This window comes from Lepidochelys kempii, chromosome 15 (assembly GCF_965140285.1).
Source record: "Lepidochelys kempii isolate rLepKem1 chromosome 15, rLepKem1.hap1, whole genome shotgun sequence".
Classification (NCBI taxonomy): domain Eukaryota; kingdom Metazoa; phylum Chordata; order Testudines; family Cheloniidae; genus Lepidochelys; species Lepidochelys kempii.
The window spans coordinates 30946558-30968127 of record NC_136394.1 but is presented as its reverse complement, the minus strand read 5'-3'; the positions used below and the strand labels follow the sequence as shown (position 1 = coordinate 30968127).

The following is a 21570-nucleotide window of genomic DNA, read 5'->3' as shown; positions in this document are numbered from 1 at the left end:
TCTGGGTATACCTCACCAAAGAAGTTCCCTGCCATTGCAGGGGCCTCAGGCACTGATGGTATTGTCTGTCCATAGCACACAGTAAGTGCAGTCGCCTAAAGGCTGTAATACTCTAGACTAATTCAGGTTATTGGGTTCAGTACAAGGGGGTAGGTGGGGTTCAGTGGCCCGGGATGTGCAGGTCAGATGAGTTCTCCTGCAGATCACAGCTTACCATATTCCTTATTTACAAGGGCCGTGTTAGCAACACATCCAGCATGTGCAGAATGGTCCTGCTTAGGTCTGACTCTTAGCTGTGAAAAACTGGAGGCTTTCCACTGAACTTCACAGATGCTATAAAAAGAACAGGAGGACTTGTGGCACCTTAGAGACTAACCAATTTATTTGAGCATCAGCTGTAGTCTCTGAGGTGCCACAAGTCCTCCTGTTCTTTTTGCGGATACAGACTAACACGGCTGCTCCTCTGAAACAGACACTACAGTTACACAAATGCTTCCAGGATGCCGCTATCGGATTGCACCGTTACCCTTACCTGCCAGACACTTGTCAGCTTACAGAGAGGCAATGTCCTGCATGAACTGTGAAAAGGGTGCCCCCTCTCTCTCATTGCTACTCCTCCCAAACCTAGGGGTACCCCCACACTTCTGGGAAGAGGCAGGACCATGGTGAGAGCCCAGCCTAGGGAAAGAAAGTGTGCCTATTATGTCTAGGGCCCTAAGAAATTCACGGCCATGAAAAACGGGTCGCGGACCGTGAAATCTGGTCTTTTGGGGGCTTTTACCTTATTCTATACCAATTTCACGGAGGAGACCAGCATTTCTCAAATTGGGGGTCCTGACCCAAAACCGAGTTGCAGAGGGGTCACAGGGTTATTTTAGGGGTGTCACGCTGCCTTCAGAGCCGGGCGGCTGGAGAGCGGCATCTGTTGGCCGGGCGCCCAGCTCTGCAGGCAGCAGCGCAGAAGGAAGGGTGGAAATACCAGACCATGTCGTCCTTCCTTCTGCGCTGCTGCTGGCCGTGGCTCGGCCTTCAGAGCCGGGATCCCGGGCAGCAGCTGCCACCCTCCGGCCGCCCAGCTCTGAAGTCTCCCCCGCCGCCAGAAGCAGCAAGAAGTAAGGGTAGCAGTACCGCAACCCCGCCACACACACACAATAACCTTGCGACACCCCCCCACACACACACACACAAACTCCGTTTTGGGTCAGCACCCTTCCAAGCACAACACCCTGACAGCTCAGATTTAAATAGCTGAAATCATGACATTTACGATTTTTAAAATCCCACGACCGTGAAATTGACCAAAATGGACCCTGAATTTGGTAGGGCCCCAGTTACGTCAGCTGGGCATGTCGTATGGCTACTGATTGTTCCGCTAGAGAATTTCATGGCACGGCATGGCCTCTGAGGGCATTTTAGCGTGTGGAAAACTCCCACTGGTGCTGTTGGCCTCTTTGCACTTCAAGCTGTAATCCCAGCCCGCAGGGAGATTTTTTTCCCCTCTTAAAAGACAAGCAGCTGTAAATAGTTCAATCAGTAACCATGTGAGGCACAAGAGGACCTCTTCTGCAAGGCATCCGCTCTGGTGTGCTTTCAACAAGTGCTTTGCATTCACTGCGTGTTAACATGACCTTTGTAGTGATGGGATGAATAATTAAAACGCGGATCTAGGAAACCTGTAGTTATTATAATTAAAGTCTCACTGTCATGCATTTAGCCATCTCTGTGCTAGAAAATCTGCAGTTGCAAAGGGGAATGCCTGCCAGCACTGCACAAACTAGCCCTGAAAACTGCAGGGCCGGGACAAGGCACGCAATGAAGACGCCCCGCAGCAGTTGCCAGAGGACCCTGCCCTTTCAAAGATGGCTACTGAGACAACAGCTGACACCTGCAGCCGCTCCTAGGATGCTCGGGCACTGCGGGCTTCTTCTCACCCACCTTCAGAGTGGGGTAGCTGGGAATAGGCGTCCTGAAAATCATCACTGCCTCTCTAAGGCTCGTAGCACGCTTACAACCGACTCCTACTCACGCATCCCCCTATGTAACAGCACAGCATGGAACCTGACCACCATGCGCCTGGTAACCTGCAGTAACTAATAGATGTACAGGGGCAGGTCTTTAGCTGATGGAAACTGTCATAGCTCTATTGGGGCCTCAATTGCAGCTATGACAGTTTAACCCAGCTGAAGATCTGCCCGATAACATTTAAGGCCAGAAGGAACCCTTATGATTGTCTAGTCTCCGACCTCTCCTGTATAACACAGGCCAAAGAATTTCACCCTGTAATTCCCCTGTCAAGCCCATAATGAACGAGTGTGCACATCAGATTAGAAGAGAGCTGGGTTGGCTTTTAAGCTCCCAAGAGTTTATTCTAAATAGTCAGATAACTTAGGGTCATGTCAAAAAAGAGAAGAGGATTTCAGTTTCTGCTGTAGCACAGAGAGAGCAGGTGGCTGGGATTAACCCTTTTAACCTCTGGGCGCTCAGCACTGCGGCGGAGAGAAGAGAAGCAGCCAGCAGCCCTGAGCATGTCCTGCAGATCCCCACCCTTCAGGAGGAGGAGACATAGCTTCTGGGAGGATACTTTTCCCCCACACAACAGAAGACGAGATCAAGAGGCCCTTGAGCACACGCCACTCACTCCACAAGGAAGCAAGCACCAAAAACTAAAGTCAGAGTGGGCTCTTGTAAATAAGGCCCTCTCATGTGGAGGATTAATAAAGCAAAGCAAATGTTATGGCTCCTGGCCCTTTTGCCTTGGGGCCAACAAATCCTTGTGCCTTGTCTGAATTTTCCACAATGGATAATGGAATAGGGACCTGGAGGCTCCTATCCCCAAAATGTCCAGATTTGAGTCACTCACCAAGAGCCTGTGGATTCAGACTGAAATTCCAGCCCTACGGCCCAGCTCAGATGCCAAGGTAGCATCCCCACAAAGCACAAGTCAGTACTAAGGCACTGATACCAATCAGAACTCTTTTCAGAGTAGCCGCAGTAGCTCACGAAAGCTTATGCTCAAATAAATTTGTTAGTCCCTAAGAGTGCCACAAGTCCTCCTTTTCTTAATCTGAACTCTGTAGTAAAGTGGTCACCATAGGGAAAACTGGATTACCCAAAGTATTAGGAGATGTATCTATGTTCCAGTCCTCCCGTCAGTGGGAGCCATTCCCCCTCCCGCACCCCCAGCACATTCAATTTTACTTTGGTTTTTTTTATGATGCAGTTGGAATAAAGCAGCACATTCCCAGCCTGCACTCCTGCGCACAGAGCATCAGTTTTGTTCCACTGTACAGACCTTTTACAAAAAATCTCCATGAGGAAACAGTGAGTTTGGGCAAGTTTGCCACTGGTTTAAGTTAGTGGAATGGTGGGAAAGAATTTCCCTTTACACGTAAATGTTTTCATATGGCTTCCCCACTGTGAGACGTGAGCTATTGACATTTTATGTATTCACTCATATCTGAGCATGGCAAATGCACTGTTTAGCACTCTTAGAAGGAACACTGAATTTTGAAAATCCACCTGCACAACAAGTAAGTCTCTTCCATCCATTTCTCCAATTCACTTAGTGGAATGAGGGGCCAAACGCGACATAGGACGAAGGAAGAAATGTGTTTATTTCATTTATTTATTTTGGTTGGTGCAGACTAGGGCTTAAGTACTGTTAAGTGAATAATTCATGCAGGATTTATAATTTATGTTGGATTTAGCAGGAGCAGAGCCATACATGGTTGTCTATTCACTATTTATGTTCTCACCACCAGTTGACAAGCACGGCTGGGCACTGAGATCACAGTTCTCCTGCAATGTTTTATTTAAACATTATTAAAAGTACACACAGTCCTAAGGAATGTCTTCACTTTCAGGGAATATTAGACTCTGCTGCCATAAAGCCTCTTGCTCTCAGGGAATTAGTGTTTGCTCAAAATACTCACTGGATTCCAACATAACTCACTAGAAGGTCTTCATCCAACCCCTCCACACACGATGGTCCATCCCCACCTCCACCAGAAAAAGAGAGGTTTTTTTGGCTCATTTCACTAGCCTGGGCAATGGGCATTGGATATGCCTAAATGCTTTCTGAAGGGCCTTACCTCCCAGCATAGCAGTGTTCCTTAACTGCTTTCCTTTAGGCTCATGTATTTGTGTAGCAGATGTCAGACAAACTCAGATATCTTGGTATCTGGGTAAATTTAAATCAACCTACATGTCTTTAGCCTTTGCTTATGGCTCTGTTATTTTTACGGGATTTTTGTGTTGCCTCAGGGAGACATCTAAACTAGGATTCTCTCTGATGCCTTAGGTTCTTCAAAACCTAGCCCTAGAAATTAAAGTATCAGGTGTTGTGTTACATAGCCCCATAAATGTCTCCATGAAGCATTCAAAAATCCTTTGTTTATGTTTATGCTTATATTTTCCAAACACAATTAACAGAATCTGCGCACTCTTCTAAAAGACAACATCCAAGGTTTCAAAAATGATGCATTTCTACTGAATGCCCTTCTGAATTAGCTGAACCACTAGAGTCTGCAAAAATGGCAAATACACATTCTTGGAATTAGCCAAGTATCCAGTGCTCTTTAATTGTGAGTGCAGCCTAGAGCTGGTTCAGATACAGTTAAGGAATTGATCGGAACATTTGATAGATTTCCTTTCATTCCTGGGGGAAAGTGGGTCCTTTCTAGACAGAATTTTCTGGCCATCTATACAAAATTTGCCTACAAACATACCTAAGACAAAGTGTGTTTGAGCCCCCCGCAACAAAAATCACTCAGACTAAAACACCTTTTCCTGGGGGCATCAGGGATGGCACTTTTGCTAAAATAAATGATGAAATCTACTTTGTTGTTTTAGTAAACAAAGGGAATCGTTGCTGTCTGGCAGGTATCAAAAGTTGCTGGGATGACAGCCATATTAGAAGCAGGTATTTTATGAATGCCTTTTCCTTTCATGGTGGGTTTGTCACTCACTGTTAAATAAAAGCTTGAAGGAGACTGAAAAGTGAAAATGAATCAGTGTTGCCCTGATTTTCTCTTTTTAGCTTCAGTCTAAATCTGGCCATGATTTTGTAAATTTAGAGCAGGTGAATTGTTCATCACAACTGATTAATGTGCTACTTGGATGGAGAAAGTCCTCTCTTTTGCGGGCTGTACAGTTCAGATGAATGGTTGCAAAAGGGAAACTTGTGACATGAGTTAAGTCTCTTTCCATTCAAATTTCTCCCTTCCTCTCTCAATGCACAAAGACACACTGGCCATTGTGGATAGCTCCTACTTGTGCCTCTGTTCAACACCACGAGATGGGGAAGGAGGGATAGGGCAGCTGGGTGAATAGAACAGTTTACTACAGATCATTCTGGATCAGCGGTTTGCAACCTTTTCCATACTGTGGCCCCATGTTACAACAGAACACATGCTGGGAGAGTGACGAATGGAGGTCTACTCTTCTATGTAAGCAATTGCTCTGGTTGCCAGGGATGCTATGCAGTGAAGAACAGGAGAGTATGTGGGGTTCACAGTTATGAATAGGATGAGAAAGCATCCTCCCCTCGCATAGAGGAGAAGGGAATACCACGCAACAAGTCACACCAGGCAACAAGTCACACTCGATTACTGAAAGCCTGTAATAAAATACTACATCAATAATAATCACTCATGAAGTAACATCCCCCAAATCCGCCCCTTCCCTTGAAAATTAACACAGGAAATGATGTGTTACACCCTCTATGATACTGCAAATGCACGAACGTTCAGGATCTGCAGGGCGATGGCAGAAACACAGCTACTCCCAGCTCCTCTGCTGGTGGATGGCCGAGGGCACCACACTCATGATTACACACGTGCTGGCCTAAGGCTGCAACATCTCTTTCTCGGTCCTCGTCCAATAAACCACATTCTTAAAAAATTTCTTGTGAACTGGAAATTCTGAAAACTTTTCATTTTGGAAACACTGATACATAGTGTTTCTGAAACAAAATGTGTTCCCGGGGCCCCGGCAGCTGCTGATGGAGATCGTCCGTATTCTGCTCAGTGTCACCACTGGCAGCCGGTAAACAGACAAGAATCATTATCAGTTTCAGTCAGCAGATGCCGGGGCACCCAGAGCCCATGGCCTCAGGGCAGCTCTGCCACACAGACTATCCCAGGCTTGCAGACTCTCAGGCCAGCAGGCCCCAGTCTGCACAGCAGGGATGCTCTGGAGCTGCAAAACCTGGTAGTCCACCTGGAATCCTGCCTGCGAGTCAATGACAGTTCATCGAAACTGGACATTTGCATAAAACATTTCAGGTTTGACAGATCGGCGTTGTCTGAAAAAACTCTGTGTTGTTGGAAAATTCCCAACCAGCACTCGCCTGGCTAACGTTCTCAGTATTTATTGGAGCTGAGCAGGCAAAGCAATTCCTTTATTTGATCAAACCAATGAGTACAGGGACTGCCCTAGCTGCACTGGCCAAACCTACATGAAGAGTGGGATGCTAGGGAGCCAGAATAACAGGTTCAGTTAAATGGTTTGGGGACGAGAGGGGAGGGACAGCGATATACAGCACCACCAGCGAGCTGCGCTGACTGCTCGCAGCGCTCTGCTTGTCAAAACCAAACCTGATGTGGCTGACATTAGAGAAATCCAGGACAAGCAGTGGGAGGAAGTGGCCCGTAAAACATGACTTATCTTGCTTGAGGGCTAACTCCAACAATAAATTGGTTAGACCTATCTGGAAATACCAGGCACACAGAACATCAAGCAGAAAATTACCTGTTGTTCTGGGACCCTTGGGCCAATCTGCAGGTTACTGGGAGGCTTCCAAAGAAAAAACTGTGTGCGACAGACAGCAATGGGTGCTGCAAACTCTACAGGACCCCCCCACACACACACCCCCTGCATGCTGTGACTGAGAGCAAACTGGCTAGTCTAGGCCAATTAGATAGCACAACTCAGGACATAATTTATTTTCCAGCATCACAGCATCCCCCTCCCCAGGGTATGTTGTTATATGTGCCAACTATCAGATTTCATAGAGCAGCACTCGCGTGAAAGACTGCTGGATAGAAATCGGTTTCTATCTAGAAGGCCCCAAGACGTGGGGCAGCATGAATTTTAAACCTGCATCTGCCATGGCAGCTCATGCATGTCTCTGCTTCCCATGCACCAGACCGTACACGCACTCTGGCAATTATGTTCTAACTAACCACTAAAAGGCAACACAAGTCCAGAATAAATCCAGCCAAGTATCTAAGCACCCAAGTGATGGATACCTCAGAACAATGCAGACCTGGTCAAGCGATAACCATCCTTGACCATCTGAAAAAAATGAGCCATATTCATGAGGGGTAAAGAGCTACTGATGCTGCAATGCGCCCTTCCCAGCACCCCAGCCCAGGAGAGTCCATTGGCATCTGACACAAGGCAATACCCTCTCTTATATGATAGCCCACTCCTCTTCTTACCAGCTCCATACGCCTGCGACTGGCTTCCAGCTCTCTCTGCACCAGCTCATTCATATCTGCTTTCATCTCCTCCATGCGCATCTGGTAATACTTGGTGTTCTCCTTCTCTCGAGCCTCCGACTCTGCAGCCTTCTCCAACTCCTCTCCCATCTTTATTACACTGTCCCGCAACCGAAGGACAAGCATCTGGAGTGATAGGGAGGGGGACAAAAGGCAAAGGAGTTTTCTTAAATAAAGGATTACAAAGCGTTTTTTCCCCTTCTTTAATCTTTTATAGTGATGTAGTTGGAGGAATGCTCTCCCTTTCTGACCCCTACAGAAAGTCAGCTGATGCCATGAAGCATGAAGTTTATATATACTACTCATTGTATCAATACATTGTATTGTATTGTATGCCGCCAATGCTCGTAATGGTCATGATATTAAGCAGCCCGTGCTTGTCTCAGTGACCCTGCGATGCAATGAATCCCATACAGGCTGACTGTGAACTACTCAAAGCACTGTTTCCTTCGGTGGCTTTAAAATGATGGCTCTTTAATTTCATTGCACAGCCCATTGCACTTATTGGGGGCAGTTTTAAGAACCCTGAGAGCTTCAGCAGTGCTCCAATCACGTTGCAATCTTGTGTGGAATGCAGGGTAGACCGTAGTGGCACACAGTGTCCCATCATTCATTACCCATCGCCTAGAGCAGGGAAACAATTTGGGAGGCAAGCACCGCATTGCATCACATTTCCTCTCTCCTTTCCCATCCTGCTGGTATATTTCCCTTCCCTTCCCCTCCACCCCACTCCATGTTTAAAGCAGACACATTAGAACTCACCAGACTGAGACAAACACATGGTACTGTACAAATATTTTGATCTCTCAGCTATCCTTCATTTAAAACAACAGCTCACATTAGCATTCCCAGCCTTCAGCTCCAGGATCAGTCACAGCACCCATGACAGGACTAACTGGAAGCTGGCACTGTGCAGTGCCACTGGCAAATGCAGAATGATGGAAGGCATGATCTCTGAAGAATCGCTCCAGGAACTCTCAGTGGAGTCCAGGTCACAGAGCCTGTTCTAGCTACATCTCACCACAGAGCAGCTGATGGACTCTGCTACTCTGGATCAGATAGGCAGGAACTGCAGGGAGGATAAAAGCAAGGCTTGTGGCAATGTGACCAGAAAGGCTCCGATATAGAAGCGGCCTGTCATTTCCCGAGGCCTCTTGGTGTCTGTATCTCAGCTTAGGTGTCAGAGGATGGATGGGATCAAAGAGGAGGTGATGGGAGGGGATCCGCACCAAGGACACCCTAGTGATGGCAATGACCTCACAGGAGGCTGCCAGAGAATGAGCTTTGGGGTTCACAGACACAAAGGGTTAAGCAGCATGAAGGAAATTAAGAGCCACCAGTGCCTCCTGGGTAACTCAGAAATGCCTTTCCTTTAGAGACAGCTCTCCTGCTGGGCCATGCTCAGCTGCTCAGGGCTGTCTTAGTCTGCCATCATTGTGAAGTGACCCTACTACACGTTCTTGGCCTCCCCTCAATTAGTCACATGTAAGTGGGGGGTGGGAGGGAATGAATATTTATATTTTATCTCATGACATGAAAGGAAGTGAGCATAAACAAATATAGTCCCGGGTTTTAAGCGCCTAGATTGTTCTATATGTATATTGATGTACCTACCATACCTTGACCGGTTTTAATGTGCTGGATTTTGGACTATGCCATACAGTCCTGTGACACCTTCTGAAAGGCACTTTGATCAACGTGCTAAGTAGTAAATAAGTATATTGCTATACACCTTGGGGCAGGGCCGTATTTCCTTCCATGCTTTTACAGCACTGAGCATGCTGCTGGCTTGCGGTAAATACGTCAGTAAAATAAAGCATGAATAGTTAACCTCACTGGTATGAAATACCCAGACTGGTCAGAGCCACAGATTCCAAAAGCGAAGGCCTGAGCTGACTCGGGCTCTCACCCTTCCAAGGGCAATGCAGAGGGTTCCGTGCTTTGGGAGCATTACAGATGTGACCACACGAGCTGCTTTCTGCTCTGGGTAGGAAAGATCCCACTGCAACTTTCATAGGGCTAGGAGTCTGCTCTGGTTTCCAGAGCCTCTCTGCACGATGCTGTGAGCCACTTGGCCTCTTCCCTCCACACCAGATGGGGCTGCATGGCTTTGGAGCACACCGTGGTGCAGGCCAATCGATCCCCAGGACAGGCCATTGCAGGAGAGGGACGGGAGAAGGCACTGCCAGCGCACATGCCTGTCCCAAAGGCAGCCCCTTTTTTTCCACAGGGATTTTCCCGTTGTGTGTCAGAGGCAAGCAAGAGGCTAAGAAATACGCCCTACCTCAAACCGCTTGATCTGCACACTCTGAAACTCCAGCTTGTTCTCCAGGTCGCAGATCACTGCTTCCTGTCGACTGACGATGGAGCGTTCGACCATCGACTGCTCCACGTATGCAATCCGGGCCCGAGCAGCCTGCAGCTATTTTAGAGAAGAGGGTGGGGGAAAGGCAGGGCTCATAATTCCGCTCTGCCCTTGTGTCTGCCCTGCAGACTTCTCATGACTGCACCAGATCCACTAGGGGTAGAGAGATTCCAACAGTTCCTTCTCAGAGCACACTGGAAGTGCAAGGGCTGCATTTAGGTGCCACGCTGTACAGAAAGATGCTGCTGCCCAAGTGGGGTCGGCACCTGTCCAGGGTTTCCCAGGAACATCACTTTTTTGAGGTAACTGACCTGGAAAATCTGTAAGGGCCCTCACTACACTCTGCCAGCTGTCCAGTTTTATGGGCTCAGGATTATCCCTGATGTCCCGCTTTTTTTGTACTTCGAAGATGGCAGCCATACTCCCAAGCTTCCTGTGGTATTGTTTGTGTGAAGATCGTGAAAACAATTCATTACATTCTGTGGTTTTACAAACAGAAAAATGTTGGCAAATTTTCACCCAGCTGGGTGGGGGTTTTCTCCTCTCACATCTTTCGAGGACGGTGCATGTGTGAAATTGTGCACTTGGTCCCAGGGCAGGATTTTGGCTGGCACCTGGAACTGCAGAGGCAGCCTTGGAAAGACGATTAGACCAAGGCTCAAAAACAACGAGGGGGGAAATTAACCAGCCCTTTTCAAACCTCAGTAAAAGTTTGGTTCAAAATTTATTTTGGGCCCAGACAGGGGAAATAGTTCTTATTTTGTCCAACTGCCTGTCAAACCCACCACTCTGTCTTACAGTGAGTGAGTCCGACTCCTGATGCCTGGGATAGCAAAGCACTCAGTCAATGGCACTCCTCGAGTGATTAATATTAAAGACACGCTGTACAGGCCTGGAGCCATGGTGCCATGACCAGGGAAGAACAGTCCCCAACTCAGGTTGTGGAAGGAGGCATATTCCCTCTGTCCCTGGTGTGGTGCCCAGCACGAGGCTGGCTTGTGATCTTGCACAGAGAACATCATAACTCAAGAAACTGCAACAGCAAAGAGAATGTGCAGTAAATTCTGCAACTCTCAAAAAACCTTTTAAGTGTGAATTTTCCCCAGTCCCAAGGAAAGTTCACTTGCAGGTTTCCATAGATTTCCTGAACATGCAGTTTGACCCAGTTTCCCACCTTTGCCCTGAGGAAAGTCAATACTAAGCAGTGTTTACAGCAGCTAAAAGGAGGCTTTTACATTTGTGCTTGTTTTATTGCTCTTACAGACGTAGACAGTGTGTTATGAAGAGGAGTGGGACCGTGGTATTGTACAGAGGAGATATTTCCTGACAATAAGCAAGTAAACATTTCATTTGAATTCACCCCAAGGACATTAGCTCACCAAAGAGCCTATATTTCAGGACTGACACTCAGAACTTCAGTGGATTCTTATACATGCCTACGTATGAGAGTATTCCAGGGGATCGGAGTATCTCACTAAGTTTTTGTGGATACAGACTAACACAGCTGCCCCTCTGATACTCATTAAGTCCAGTGATCTATGGCAATAAAGGGATTGGCAATGAGACGCCAAAGGACAGAGTGATTCTTGAAGCCCTTCATTGCCTGTCTGCTCCAGGTCTGAGTTAGTAACTGGGCAGATGTACCTTATTGCCAGATATTTTGAGCCTTAAAGGGAAGGGGGAGGACTTACTTTCTCTTGAAGACTTTGTTTCTCTTTCTTCACTTCCTCCAGCTGTGTCTGTAGCTCTCGAATCTGAGTAATGTCCACTGCAGACTATGAAAACAGAAACCCCAACAATAGCGACAAAACAAAGAACTTGGAGCAGAACTGGAAATGCACAAGGAAGTTCTGTTTTGAAGACTGGCAAGGGAAAGGCAATTTCTAGTACATCTGAATTGGCAGCTGCTCCTGTCCTGAATTAACCAAGCATAAATCTACTGACCGCACCCGATTTCTCAGCTTCTGGGAACAACTCTTTGCAGAGCTGATCAGCCATGACATCACCAGGGTCATCCCCAAATGCTGATTCTGTAAGTCCTTACTCTTTTTCCTCCCACAAAGCTACTATGGACCTTTCATGGTCCAGGAAATTTCTGGAAAATACTGGACCTCTGGCCAAATGGGGCCCCTTCTATACCTTTGAAGTCTCTGATCTTTTCTACGCTGAGACAGGTTGGATCACTGGTGCTGTCAAAATATGTTTAAGCTATTCAAATAAAAGCCATACAGACTGCCAGCACATAGCCAGTATCCTCAACACATCAATGTCTTCTTTCAATCTCTCCCAGGTCAAAGGCTGAGGACCCCAGAAAGGACCTCCAAACACAGCTTGTCAACATTTTTCTTTGAATTTTTTTTTCTGCAAGTTTTTTTAAATTGAAATTTTTCAAGAAAATTTTTCAGTGAAAATCACACAATTTCCAGTGAAAATGGAAAACAACCTTTTCAGTTTTAAACTTTTTCAGTTTTAAACAACTTTGCGGTTTGGCTACTGAAAACTGGAGAAAAACCATCAGTGTTGAGGTTTTCAATGGAAACCTGATTTTTTTTCAATTTTGTTGACATTTTTCATGGTGAAAAAGTAATAATTTCATGAACAACAAACTCTGAGCCAGTTTGTTCTTCTAATCAGCAACTTTTATGGATGGATTTGAGGTGTTACTTTGATTACTTGCATAGACACCCAAGGTTTAACACTGGATAAAGGATCCCTAGCTGCCGTTTCTATTAAAAACCATGATTTCAGTAGAGTAATCAACTAGCTGGTGCAAACCATATTGGAATGACTCTCCGTGTGTGTCTGGGTACGCATGTTCACACTGCTCATTAGAATTACTTGTTTGAAAAGTATTAGCAATATGTCTGTGCTATTCCAGCAGGTGGCATGTTATCTTTCTAACCCTCCCTTGTGGTGTAAAGCCATGATGCCCTCTGGATATCTTTCTAGCAATCCCTTTTTCACCCGATGTGCCTGTGTGTATTTATGCACATACATTTCCTCCTCATCACATGCTTTACCTGTGCAATCAGAGCCTTGTGCTTTGTCATAAGTTCGTTCAGATCCTCCTGGTCCTCCTCAATGCGTTTCAGGAGATCGGCTTTCTCGTGCTGCAGCTGATATAGCTGCTCATCAACCTGCGGAGGACAAACAGGGTGCTGCTCACTCAGAGATTACACTAGGGTGCAGACAAGTTCCAAATACTGCCGGTGGCAGTGGGGGGCTTTTAGTGCTGTAATTCTCTGCCTCGCATGTAGGCGTGCCGCGTTCAGTGGTGGTACTTCACTAAAGGCCTTTTCCATTTCCACTCCAATGCTGAAAGTCCGTGTGCTTCTAATGCTGGCAGGGAGAGGCAAAAAAGCCTTTTATGGTGTTCACCACATCTCTGCAGACAGCTTACGGTATGTTGTGTGTTCTCGATAATTGGCGCCACTTTTACATGGCCTTGGAGACAGTAAAGGCCCCTGGGCTGGGTCCCCCTGAAAGGCTGGGCAATTTAAAGTAATTTACAAGTAAACGACATTGGCAAGTCCAAGCTCTGAGGCTCTCAGAGTCTAAATAACGAAGTCTGTAAAACATGTAAAACTATCCAAAAGCACCATAGTGCCCTGGGGTGCTGGGTGGGTAATAAGCAGTTTCAGTAATGTCTGTTATTCAGGGCACGTACCAAGTTCTTGTTCCTGCTGATTGTCTCCAGCTCCATGTGTAGGTTCTCCAGCTCCAGAGCCATCCCCGTCTGGGACTTCTGGGCCTCTGCACACTGGGCTTTGCTCTCTTCCCACTATGAAGAATTGAGGAAGACCCTAATTACATCAGATCACACTGACAGCCAGATGTCATTTCACTGAGCGGTCTTCCCCTTTCGCTGCACAGCAATGTTTATTTACATTTTACTCCCAGAGCGGTTTCACCCACTGAATACATTGTACTCAGGCTTTTCAAATGTATGTGGCTCTTGAGGCAATCAGTTTCTATTTTACACTAAAAACAGCTCCTTTCTATTGGTTATAGTGCCATGAAATAAGATTCCAGAATAACATGTGCGATGCTACTCTCACTCGGCGGTACCACTTGCTTCAGGTGTCATTTGATTCCCTTCATAAGTGGAAAGCCTTCAAATAAATCCCCATCTTGCTGAGTAGTGAAGCAAGCGCCTCATACTGAAATTCTACTGTCTGTCTCTGCAGTTGTGTAGTAAGGTAGAGCTGGGATCATTAATTTGCAAAATTATGTGAATTACATTTAATTTGTGATTAGAGCAATTCATGATTTGGAGTATGCAAATGGGCTTTTCATGTAGTGTAAATTGCATTTGCAAATACACATGAAAGATCACATTTACAAATGCTAATTTGCTCGTGATTTTTATTGCTCAGCTATTAAAACCACAATGATCTTAAATGTGCCACAGACATCTGGAAGACATAATGTCATTCTCAAATCTTTCAGAAGACAATTGCAGTTCAGGGCAGGGTAAATGACCAGCTCCCAGTACAGTAAGGGTAAAGTCCAGCTTCCCTGTCACCTTTTATGTTTGGGTTTTTCTTTCTTTCTTTTTTCCTTTTGTTTCTTTGCTTATTTTGTGTCTAAAGAGATTGTCTCCTGCTGCATGCACCTTCCTGCCCATTGCTGCATTCTCTGGCTTGGCTGGCCCTACCATTTGGCACTGACATTGGCAGATTCTTCTGGAAATGTTTTTAGAATTACTAATGCCATGTTCAATCAGTAGCACACTCCGGCTTGGATTTGAAAGGGTGTTATCATTGACTTAACTCTGCTTCCTTTGAAGTCAGTAGGAGTTTTACTGCTGACTTCAATGTCAGCAGAGTTAATTCAATACTGGGAGCTTTTGAAAAGCCCATCCTCTCTGTCCACACATACGTGTGCTCATTGTTTCAGTTCAGCTGTCAAGAAGTGGAGTTTGGCATGGCCATACTTGTCTTCTGCAGCGAAGAGGAAGCTACTGTGTGACCATGTTTGATCCCACTCTCCTTCCGCTGATCCAGTCGGAACCTAGCACCTGTTTTATGAAAACACATCTAAACATCCTGTGATATTGTGGGCAGAACCACAGCAGCTAGGAACAATGAATGATACCACCACCCAACAGTGTAGGAAAGAAAGGGAAGAAAAATAACATCCCAATTCACACCACAGATGAAACTGTAGAAGGGCAGAATATATTAAACGCACAGTGATGGCCCTATTCAGACCAGTTAACACAAAAATTATTGTAAAAAATACCATGGGATGTCTTATGGCAGCAGCAGTCTGGATCTCCTCCAAAAGATGGTAGCTCCTATATCAAGGTTCCCTAGCATCATGCAGAGGCCTTGCTTCAACACTGCTTCAGAGATAAGACCACCACCTACTGAACTGCCCCCTTGTTTTTCCTACTACAGGTAGGCTTCCTTTGGCAGTTCCTCTTTCTAGTACTGACGTAACGACCACCCTGTTTAATGCGTGAGAACTCCTGTGCCAGGAGCCAGTGGTTTTATAACAGCTAAAGAAAAAGAAACATCTTGATTTTTTCAAAATGCAAAAACGTTTTAATTTTTTTTCTTCTTCTAACACAAAAAGGAGAATGACAAAGTATTGGGACTACAGCTTTTCTCCGTTCGTTTTGCTCAATAATCCTGGGTGATGGAGACATACCTGGAAAAGGGATTGAAGGCAGAAATAGGTAATTTGCTTCCTTGGGGCCTAATCTTCAGAGGAAATTGAATGCCAGTTGTTGTTCCCTCCCCTTAAAGTCTCTCATTCTTTTCATATAACTAGCACCACTATGATTTCGAACATGCTGCAACATAGTGAGATGAAACGGCAGTGCATGTCAGTGTTATTCCACTGTCTGGGGGCACCCATAGCACCAATCCCGCATTATGATTTTCATAGCGGCTTCCTGTCTTCCCGTGGGATCAAGTCCATGCGATATTTGCACAGCGTGTGAAATGCATTCAGAAGAGTACCCACACACACTGCAAGTTTCTTGATTATGTCTCCTGGGCCCCTAGAAATACCACATCAAACCATTAAGATCTGCCTATGCCAGAGAAGTGTTGATTGAATAGACCCCTGAGCTTTCAGAATGAATCTGAGAGATGCAAATGTCTTGCAGGTTGCAACAGCCAGGTGTCACAGTAATTCATAAACTCTGCAGGCCTGGATTTAAACTGCTTGTGAGATGTAAAGGAAATTAATGATGAAACTCATCTATCAGTTTATTCAGTTCATCCCCCTGCTGGAGGACTGTTCCTTCCACCATAATCCTGAATGCTTCGATGCCATGTTCAGTCTTGTTTTCAGCGTCCCAGGCGCTGAGATTCCACCACCATTTCCACACTCAGAGGGGATTCACGTTCCTGATATTCATTCTACATTTGCATTTACTTAATTGCATCCCTTTCCTCCTATTTCTAGCTCCTTCAACCTGAAAAAAACCCTCCTCTCCTACTTGCAAACACAAGGTTGGACTCCTACTACTTAAAGCCACAGCAAATCCAAAGGTATCCAGAATGTTGTGTTAATCTCTCTAATAGTGCTGCTAACATGCATCACCCGCTGAGCTTCCTCCTCGTAGAAATCAAAAAACCTTCATCTCTTTTCCCTTTTGGGGTACCACATTATAGTTAATTTTGTGATACACATTGCAATGGTGCCTAGAGACCTCAATCAGGATCCAGGACTCTTTATAGTAAGACCTAGGAAGACACAGTCCATACCTCAAGGAGACTGCAATGTAAGAAGGCAAGTGAGAGAAGGAGGACGGGGAAGAGGGGTAAAATTTCGATACACGTTTGCATTTTTGAACTATAGTTTTTATTAAAAAAAGTAACTGAGCAGAGAGGTGTGCTTGTGGCACAAAGCCATCTTCTTCCCCTCCACACATCCCTTTTTCTGTTTAATTTATGCATTGCATCTTGTCACACACCTATATTCACAGCTCTCTGGGGCAGCGAGTGTCTTTGCAGCTCTGATCCTTGACTGGGCACCAAGTCCAACTGCAAAACCAACAATAACTCTCAGCTTTCCCTATCTGCTCCCTGGAGCCATCATTGATTGGTGCATTTCTAGTGGGCATCACTGCAGAGGTGGGTTTTCAGGAGACATTTCAAGTAGGGGACCAGATGGTTCACCAGTTTTTGGTGGAGGAATTGCTGTTTCAGTCTTCATGGGGCACACTCAGCCCTGGAATTTCATCAACAGATTTGGCCTGGCATTTTCCTGCCTTTAAAATCTCAATTTCTGGTGCTTCAGGGTCACCACATTTGTCTAAAATCAGTCATCTCCAGCTGATTCTTTCCTTCTGTGCGAAGTGCTGTAAATAGAGCACACCAAGTCTCCCTTCCCCACGGAAAGGGCTGGGCTGACACTTGTATGAAGTAATACAGCCCGCCATGCTGGGACACTGACCAAATCCTTCACAGCCGCAGCTGTAACATCCTCATCATTCCAGTAAAATAAAAAAACTTTCTTGGGATTCCCTCCAGGCATGTATACCAGCTAGAAATACAACGGGAAATGAGTGGCCCAGGCACTTACTCGTTCAAGTCCCGTGAAACTCTTCTTAAAACAATATTCCGATGTCTAAAGTCAGTCCAATTTGATGAACTGTCTAGTAGTCTACAATCAGTCCAAATACATGTCTGCAAAGAGTTATTGCTGAGGAAGTCTCACAGTGAGGCTCTGTGAATTTCCTTTCCCCCACAACTCAAGGTAGTGTCTACATTTTGCATACAGCTTGGGCAATAAATTACTGAAATTACCTAAGTGAAGGACCCCGGAAGGAGTTAAACATCATTCATTTCAAATTTCAATTACTACTTGTACTACCAAAAAAAAATCAAAGATCAGAAGTCTGGTGAAAGTAATACAGGTTTGGTGTACTTGTGTTTCTGCTATAGAGATTATGTTCTCTGAAAGGAATTCATTTTCTCAGCTGCTTGGCTCTCCTTTGCACAAGGCAATGCGTACATACCCAGCCCGTTCCTCCTGGCGTTCCTTTAACAGCGTTATAACATATTCATGGCATAATAGGAAGTTCCATATTCTAATGAGTTTCAGTTCAGGGATGGAAGTACCAGGATGCCTAGGGTATAGCACTAATTTCTTTAGAAAATAGAAACATCTGAAATTGTGCCACGGGTGACCCAGCATCGGGACGTGGGGGTTGCTCATTGGTTACAGACCAAGTTCCTGTAACTAGGGCTGTATGCGCATTACATTCCCTGCATCTGTGCTGTGTGTCTGGAGCTCGCCATGACAGCTCTTCGTCTTTACTGTGCAAAACACACCATTCCTACTTCATGCTTCATTCTCCTGCCTCTAAGCGTACAGTAAAGCAAGCCGATGGGAACAGGAGATGATGCGACAGTGTGGAGTCCTTAAGTTCCTAGGGAGGGCCAAGAAGTATTTCATGGTAGCAATAGGAGGTATTCTTCCTCTCTCTCTAAAACCATGGTGTACGTGTGTCTTATTGCTCTCTGCACTCCTGACAGACCCCTTCTGTATGTAGTGCCGGGTGTGCCCTGGAAGATCTCACAGGCAAAAGATGGCTCACCCCTGTGACAGCATGTTATGTTCAAACACAATCTCAGTGCTCACAGACACACGTCAGCACTTCTCATGAAGTCACCCTGATTTCCATGGGAAAGTCCTCAAACTCCGTGAACACATTGCCTTGGGCAGCATGATTTCCCTGTGTCTGCTGGCCCATACAATGTCAGTGTTACACTTTTCTGGCAACTGGGCTGCTGAGGTGTGTTTCCTGGTCTTCTGCTCACTGTTATTAACTTGCTCGTTCACTGAGGCCTGGCTTTCCTTCATTGCTCTTCCTCCACAACCTCTTCTTGTCCCATATTTCAGGCTTGCTTTCTCTTGCCCTACTACCCCGCCTAAAGGAGGCGGTGGTGTTTCTAATGGCATTTCAGCTTCCACGGGTTCTGATTTGCTGGAAGTGTCCAATCCCAGGCAAATTAAATAGGTTAGAAATTCTCCAGAAGGCTTTCTCCCCATCCTGAATTCAGGTTATGAACATAGATTTCGTTCTATCTGAACTCGACTGTCTCCACTGTCTCTCATTAAATACCCAACTCCCTTGTTCTCTCTGTGATGGAATTTTCCCACTTGGGGAAAGTAAATTGAAATTCCCGTCACAAATGCATTATGTATGAACTGATGAATAACATTAGTTTGCTATGCTAAGCCATCTGTTAAATACCTGTGTAAAATGGATGCTTCAGACTTATTAAGATACCAAACTACACTCCAAGACCATGCAAGGTTTTGCTAAAATATTGCATTTTTGTTCCAAGTTTTTGTTCTACCAGTGATTTGTGGAGCTGGTCGTAGAATTTATTAGATTTCAAAAGCCTTGTCATGCATGACATTAGAAATCTGAGGAAAGGGGTAATCATGAGGCTGTTTTAATACATGCATTGCCTCACAGTGTTATCAGCACATTAAGGAGTCAATATTCACAGTATCAAGTCTCTCTCTCAAGAACATTAGTCTCCAGGGCAGGCACCAGCCCCTAAAGTAAAGGCAAACAATGAAGAGGGGCCATGATGCAAACCCTAAGAGAACAGCTATCGCAGGAGGACTGTATCTGCATCAATAGCTGGAAAGGTCTCTGCACATTCATGAGAATGGCTCCCAAATTCTTGAACTTCTGGATTTTCAGGAAAGGGGACGTAGGGCTTGGGGGGATATTTGGGGGAAGACGTCTCCAAGTGGGCTCTTTCCCTGGTCTTTGTTGAACACGCTTGGTGGTGGCAGCATACGGTTCAAGAACAAGGCAAAGTTTGTACCTAGGGGAAGTTTTTAACCTAAGCTGGTAAAAATAAGCTTAGGGGGTCTTTCATGCAGGTGCCCATATCCGTACCCGGGAGTTCAGAGTGGGGAAGGAACCTTGACATACTCTGGGATTCCCTTCCTCATCTTAACGAGGCCAGGATGCAACACGATTGGCCACCCCTCGTTCTGTATTGCAAGTGCCAACCCCCATTGGAGGGTGACGTTCTCTTGGCAGTGGGTGCAGGGTGTTTGGCACAGCCCAAGCTCTACTGCCAGTAGGAGGAGAAGTGGGAGCTACCAACTGGTACACTGTAAAAGCTAGTTCAGCAGCACAAAAAAGACAGGAAAAACTGCACTGACAGTATTACAGCAGACGGTTATGTCTGGCTCTTCCTCTCCAGTCCAGAATAGCAAGGACCCCTTGACTCTGGTAGGCATACTTCTCCCCAGCCGCTGCATAACTTCTACCGACCAGCCTCCTTTCATAACACCGAATGGAACTTGGAAAACTCCATCCATCACAAACATTCCACCCCACCTGTACACCACGGAGTCCTTCCATGTCCAGTTTGATGCTTCAATCAGAAAACCAGCTTCCAGCTGCTTCAGCAAAGGTAAGTCGTTTGCAAGTTTGAAATAGCTCACATACACTGCTAGTTTACTCTTCTGCCCTCTCCGTTCCATTTGGAGAACGCTGAAGAGTCTCCCTGGGCACAGTGGGAGGTTAGCGCAATGTCTTCATTGGCAGTCCAGCACTGTCACATAATCCTGTCAAGCTGAAAGGTGCCTGGTTTGTCCCTGAGGATGCCCTGTAGAATTCTTACACAGGACTCTTCTCTTCCTTTCTCTGTGCTTTGTATTCCCACTGAGCCAAAGGTATTTTCACAGTTCAAAGGTACTTCATGTAATTATCTGTCAGTTGCCAGTGGCCATCAGAGTATCAGCAACGGTCTATAGGTGATCCTGGGTGCAGACATTACTTCTGAATTGCAGAGCGAGTCCCTGGGGTTTGTTGAAGCATTGATATAAACATTAGCATTTCCTACTCCCTCAACAAATCTATAAATCCCAACCAGTCGCTACTGTATTGTCTAGCAGGCATGTTCTTGGTACTAAAAACCCTTTCATTCAGAAATACAGTTTTCTTACATACCCTTAATATCACTGCATCTTTTCTTATTTACTGGTGGTTTTAAATGTCATTACTTAAATTAGAGCATTTGGAAGGAATCCTGGGTTTAACCAGCTATATATGATATATTTATCTAATGCATGAGAACCCCTCTACCCCGGGTAATACTGAATCGATTTATTTGAAGGGGTGGTACAACAATTATGCACAAATAAAGAGTTAAGTGGCACATTTCAGTCCCTCTTGCAGTCAGCAATCTCCATTTTTGTCTGGTTATTTATTCCCTCTGCATGTGAAAAGATTCTGTGTAAGGGTCAGTTACTCAGGTTACTGTGATTCATTCTTTAAAATGCTATATATAAGTCTTTGTCAAAATGGTGACAAATTGCCTAATTAAGAACACTAGAGGTGGGGGCGGGGGAAGCAAGTCAATGACCATCATCTATCTTCAGCACTGAAGTGGATATAAGAGACTACTAGGGATTCATTTTTGAATATGGTGTTAAAACAGGGAAAAATGGTAGACAAATAGCTTGTGAATGTCTGGAGGAAAGAACTTATTAGTTAGAAGAAAGGGATCCATTGAGAATATTGATCAGTGAATTTTCCTGAGCAGAGCAGCTATATCTGATCTGCAGCCATTGATTCAAGAGCACTTTGCTTTCATGCGATTTCCTCCTAAGTGAACAATATCACGTACCACGAGAGCTAACCCACAGGTGTCAGCTCCTTACAAACTCCTTCCAGCTACCACTCTGAAGTACTTCTTTTGGCAT

At 45.5% G+C, this 21570-nt stretch overlaps 1 protein-coding gene and 1 long non-coding RNA gene across 3 annotated transcripts in view; one reads left to right on the top strand and one right to left on the bottom strand.

Moving 5' to 3' along the window:
• MYO18B (myosin XVIIIB) overlaps positions 1–21570 on the bottom strand; it is a 196038-nt gene that overhangs the window by 46911 nt on the left and 127557 nt on the right. For both annotated transcript variants that reach the window (XM_073312543.2, XM_073312541.2), the window contains 5 exons: positions 13535–13648; positions 12888–13004; positions 11559–11642; positions 9787–9924; positions 7443–7628 (listed from right to left, as the gene is read on the bottom strand). In XM_073312543.2, the coding sequence (XP_073168644.2) occupies positions 7443–7628; positions 9787–9924; positions 11559–11642; positions 12888–13004; positions 13535–13648 (639 nt within the window). The remainder of the gene's footprint in view (positions 1–7442; positions 7629–9786; positions 9925–11558; positions 11643–12887; positions 13005–13534; positions 13649–21570) is intronic.
• LOC140898569 (uncharacterized) overlaps positions 19958–21570 on the top strand; it is a 39022-nt gene continuing 37409 nt past the window's right edge. Inside the window, exon 1 of the long non-coding RNA XR_012155024.2 lies at positions 19958–20276. This is a non-coding gene — a long non-coding RNA (uncharacterized LOC140898569). The remainder of the gene's footprint in view (positions 20277–21570) is intronic.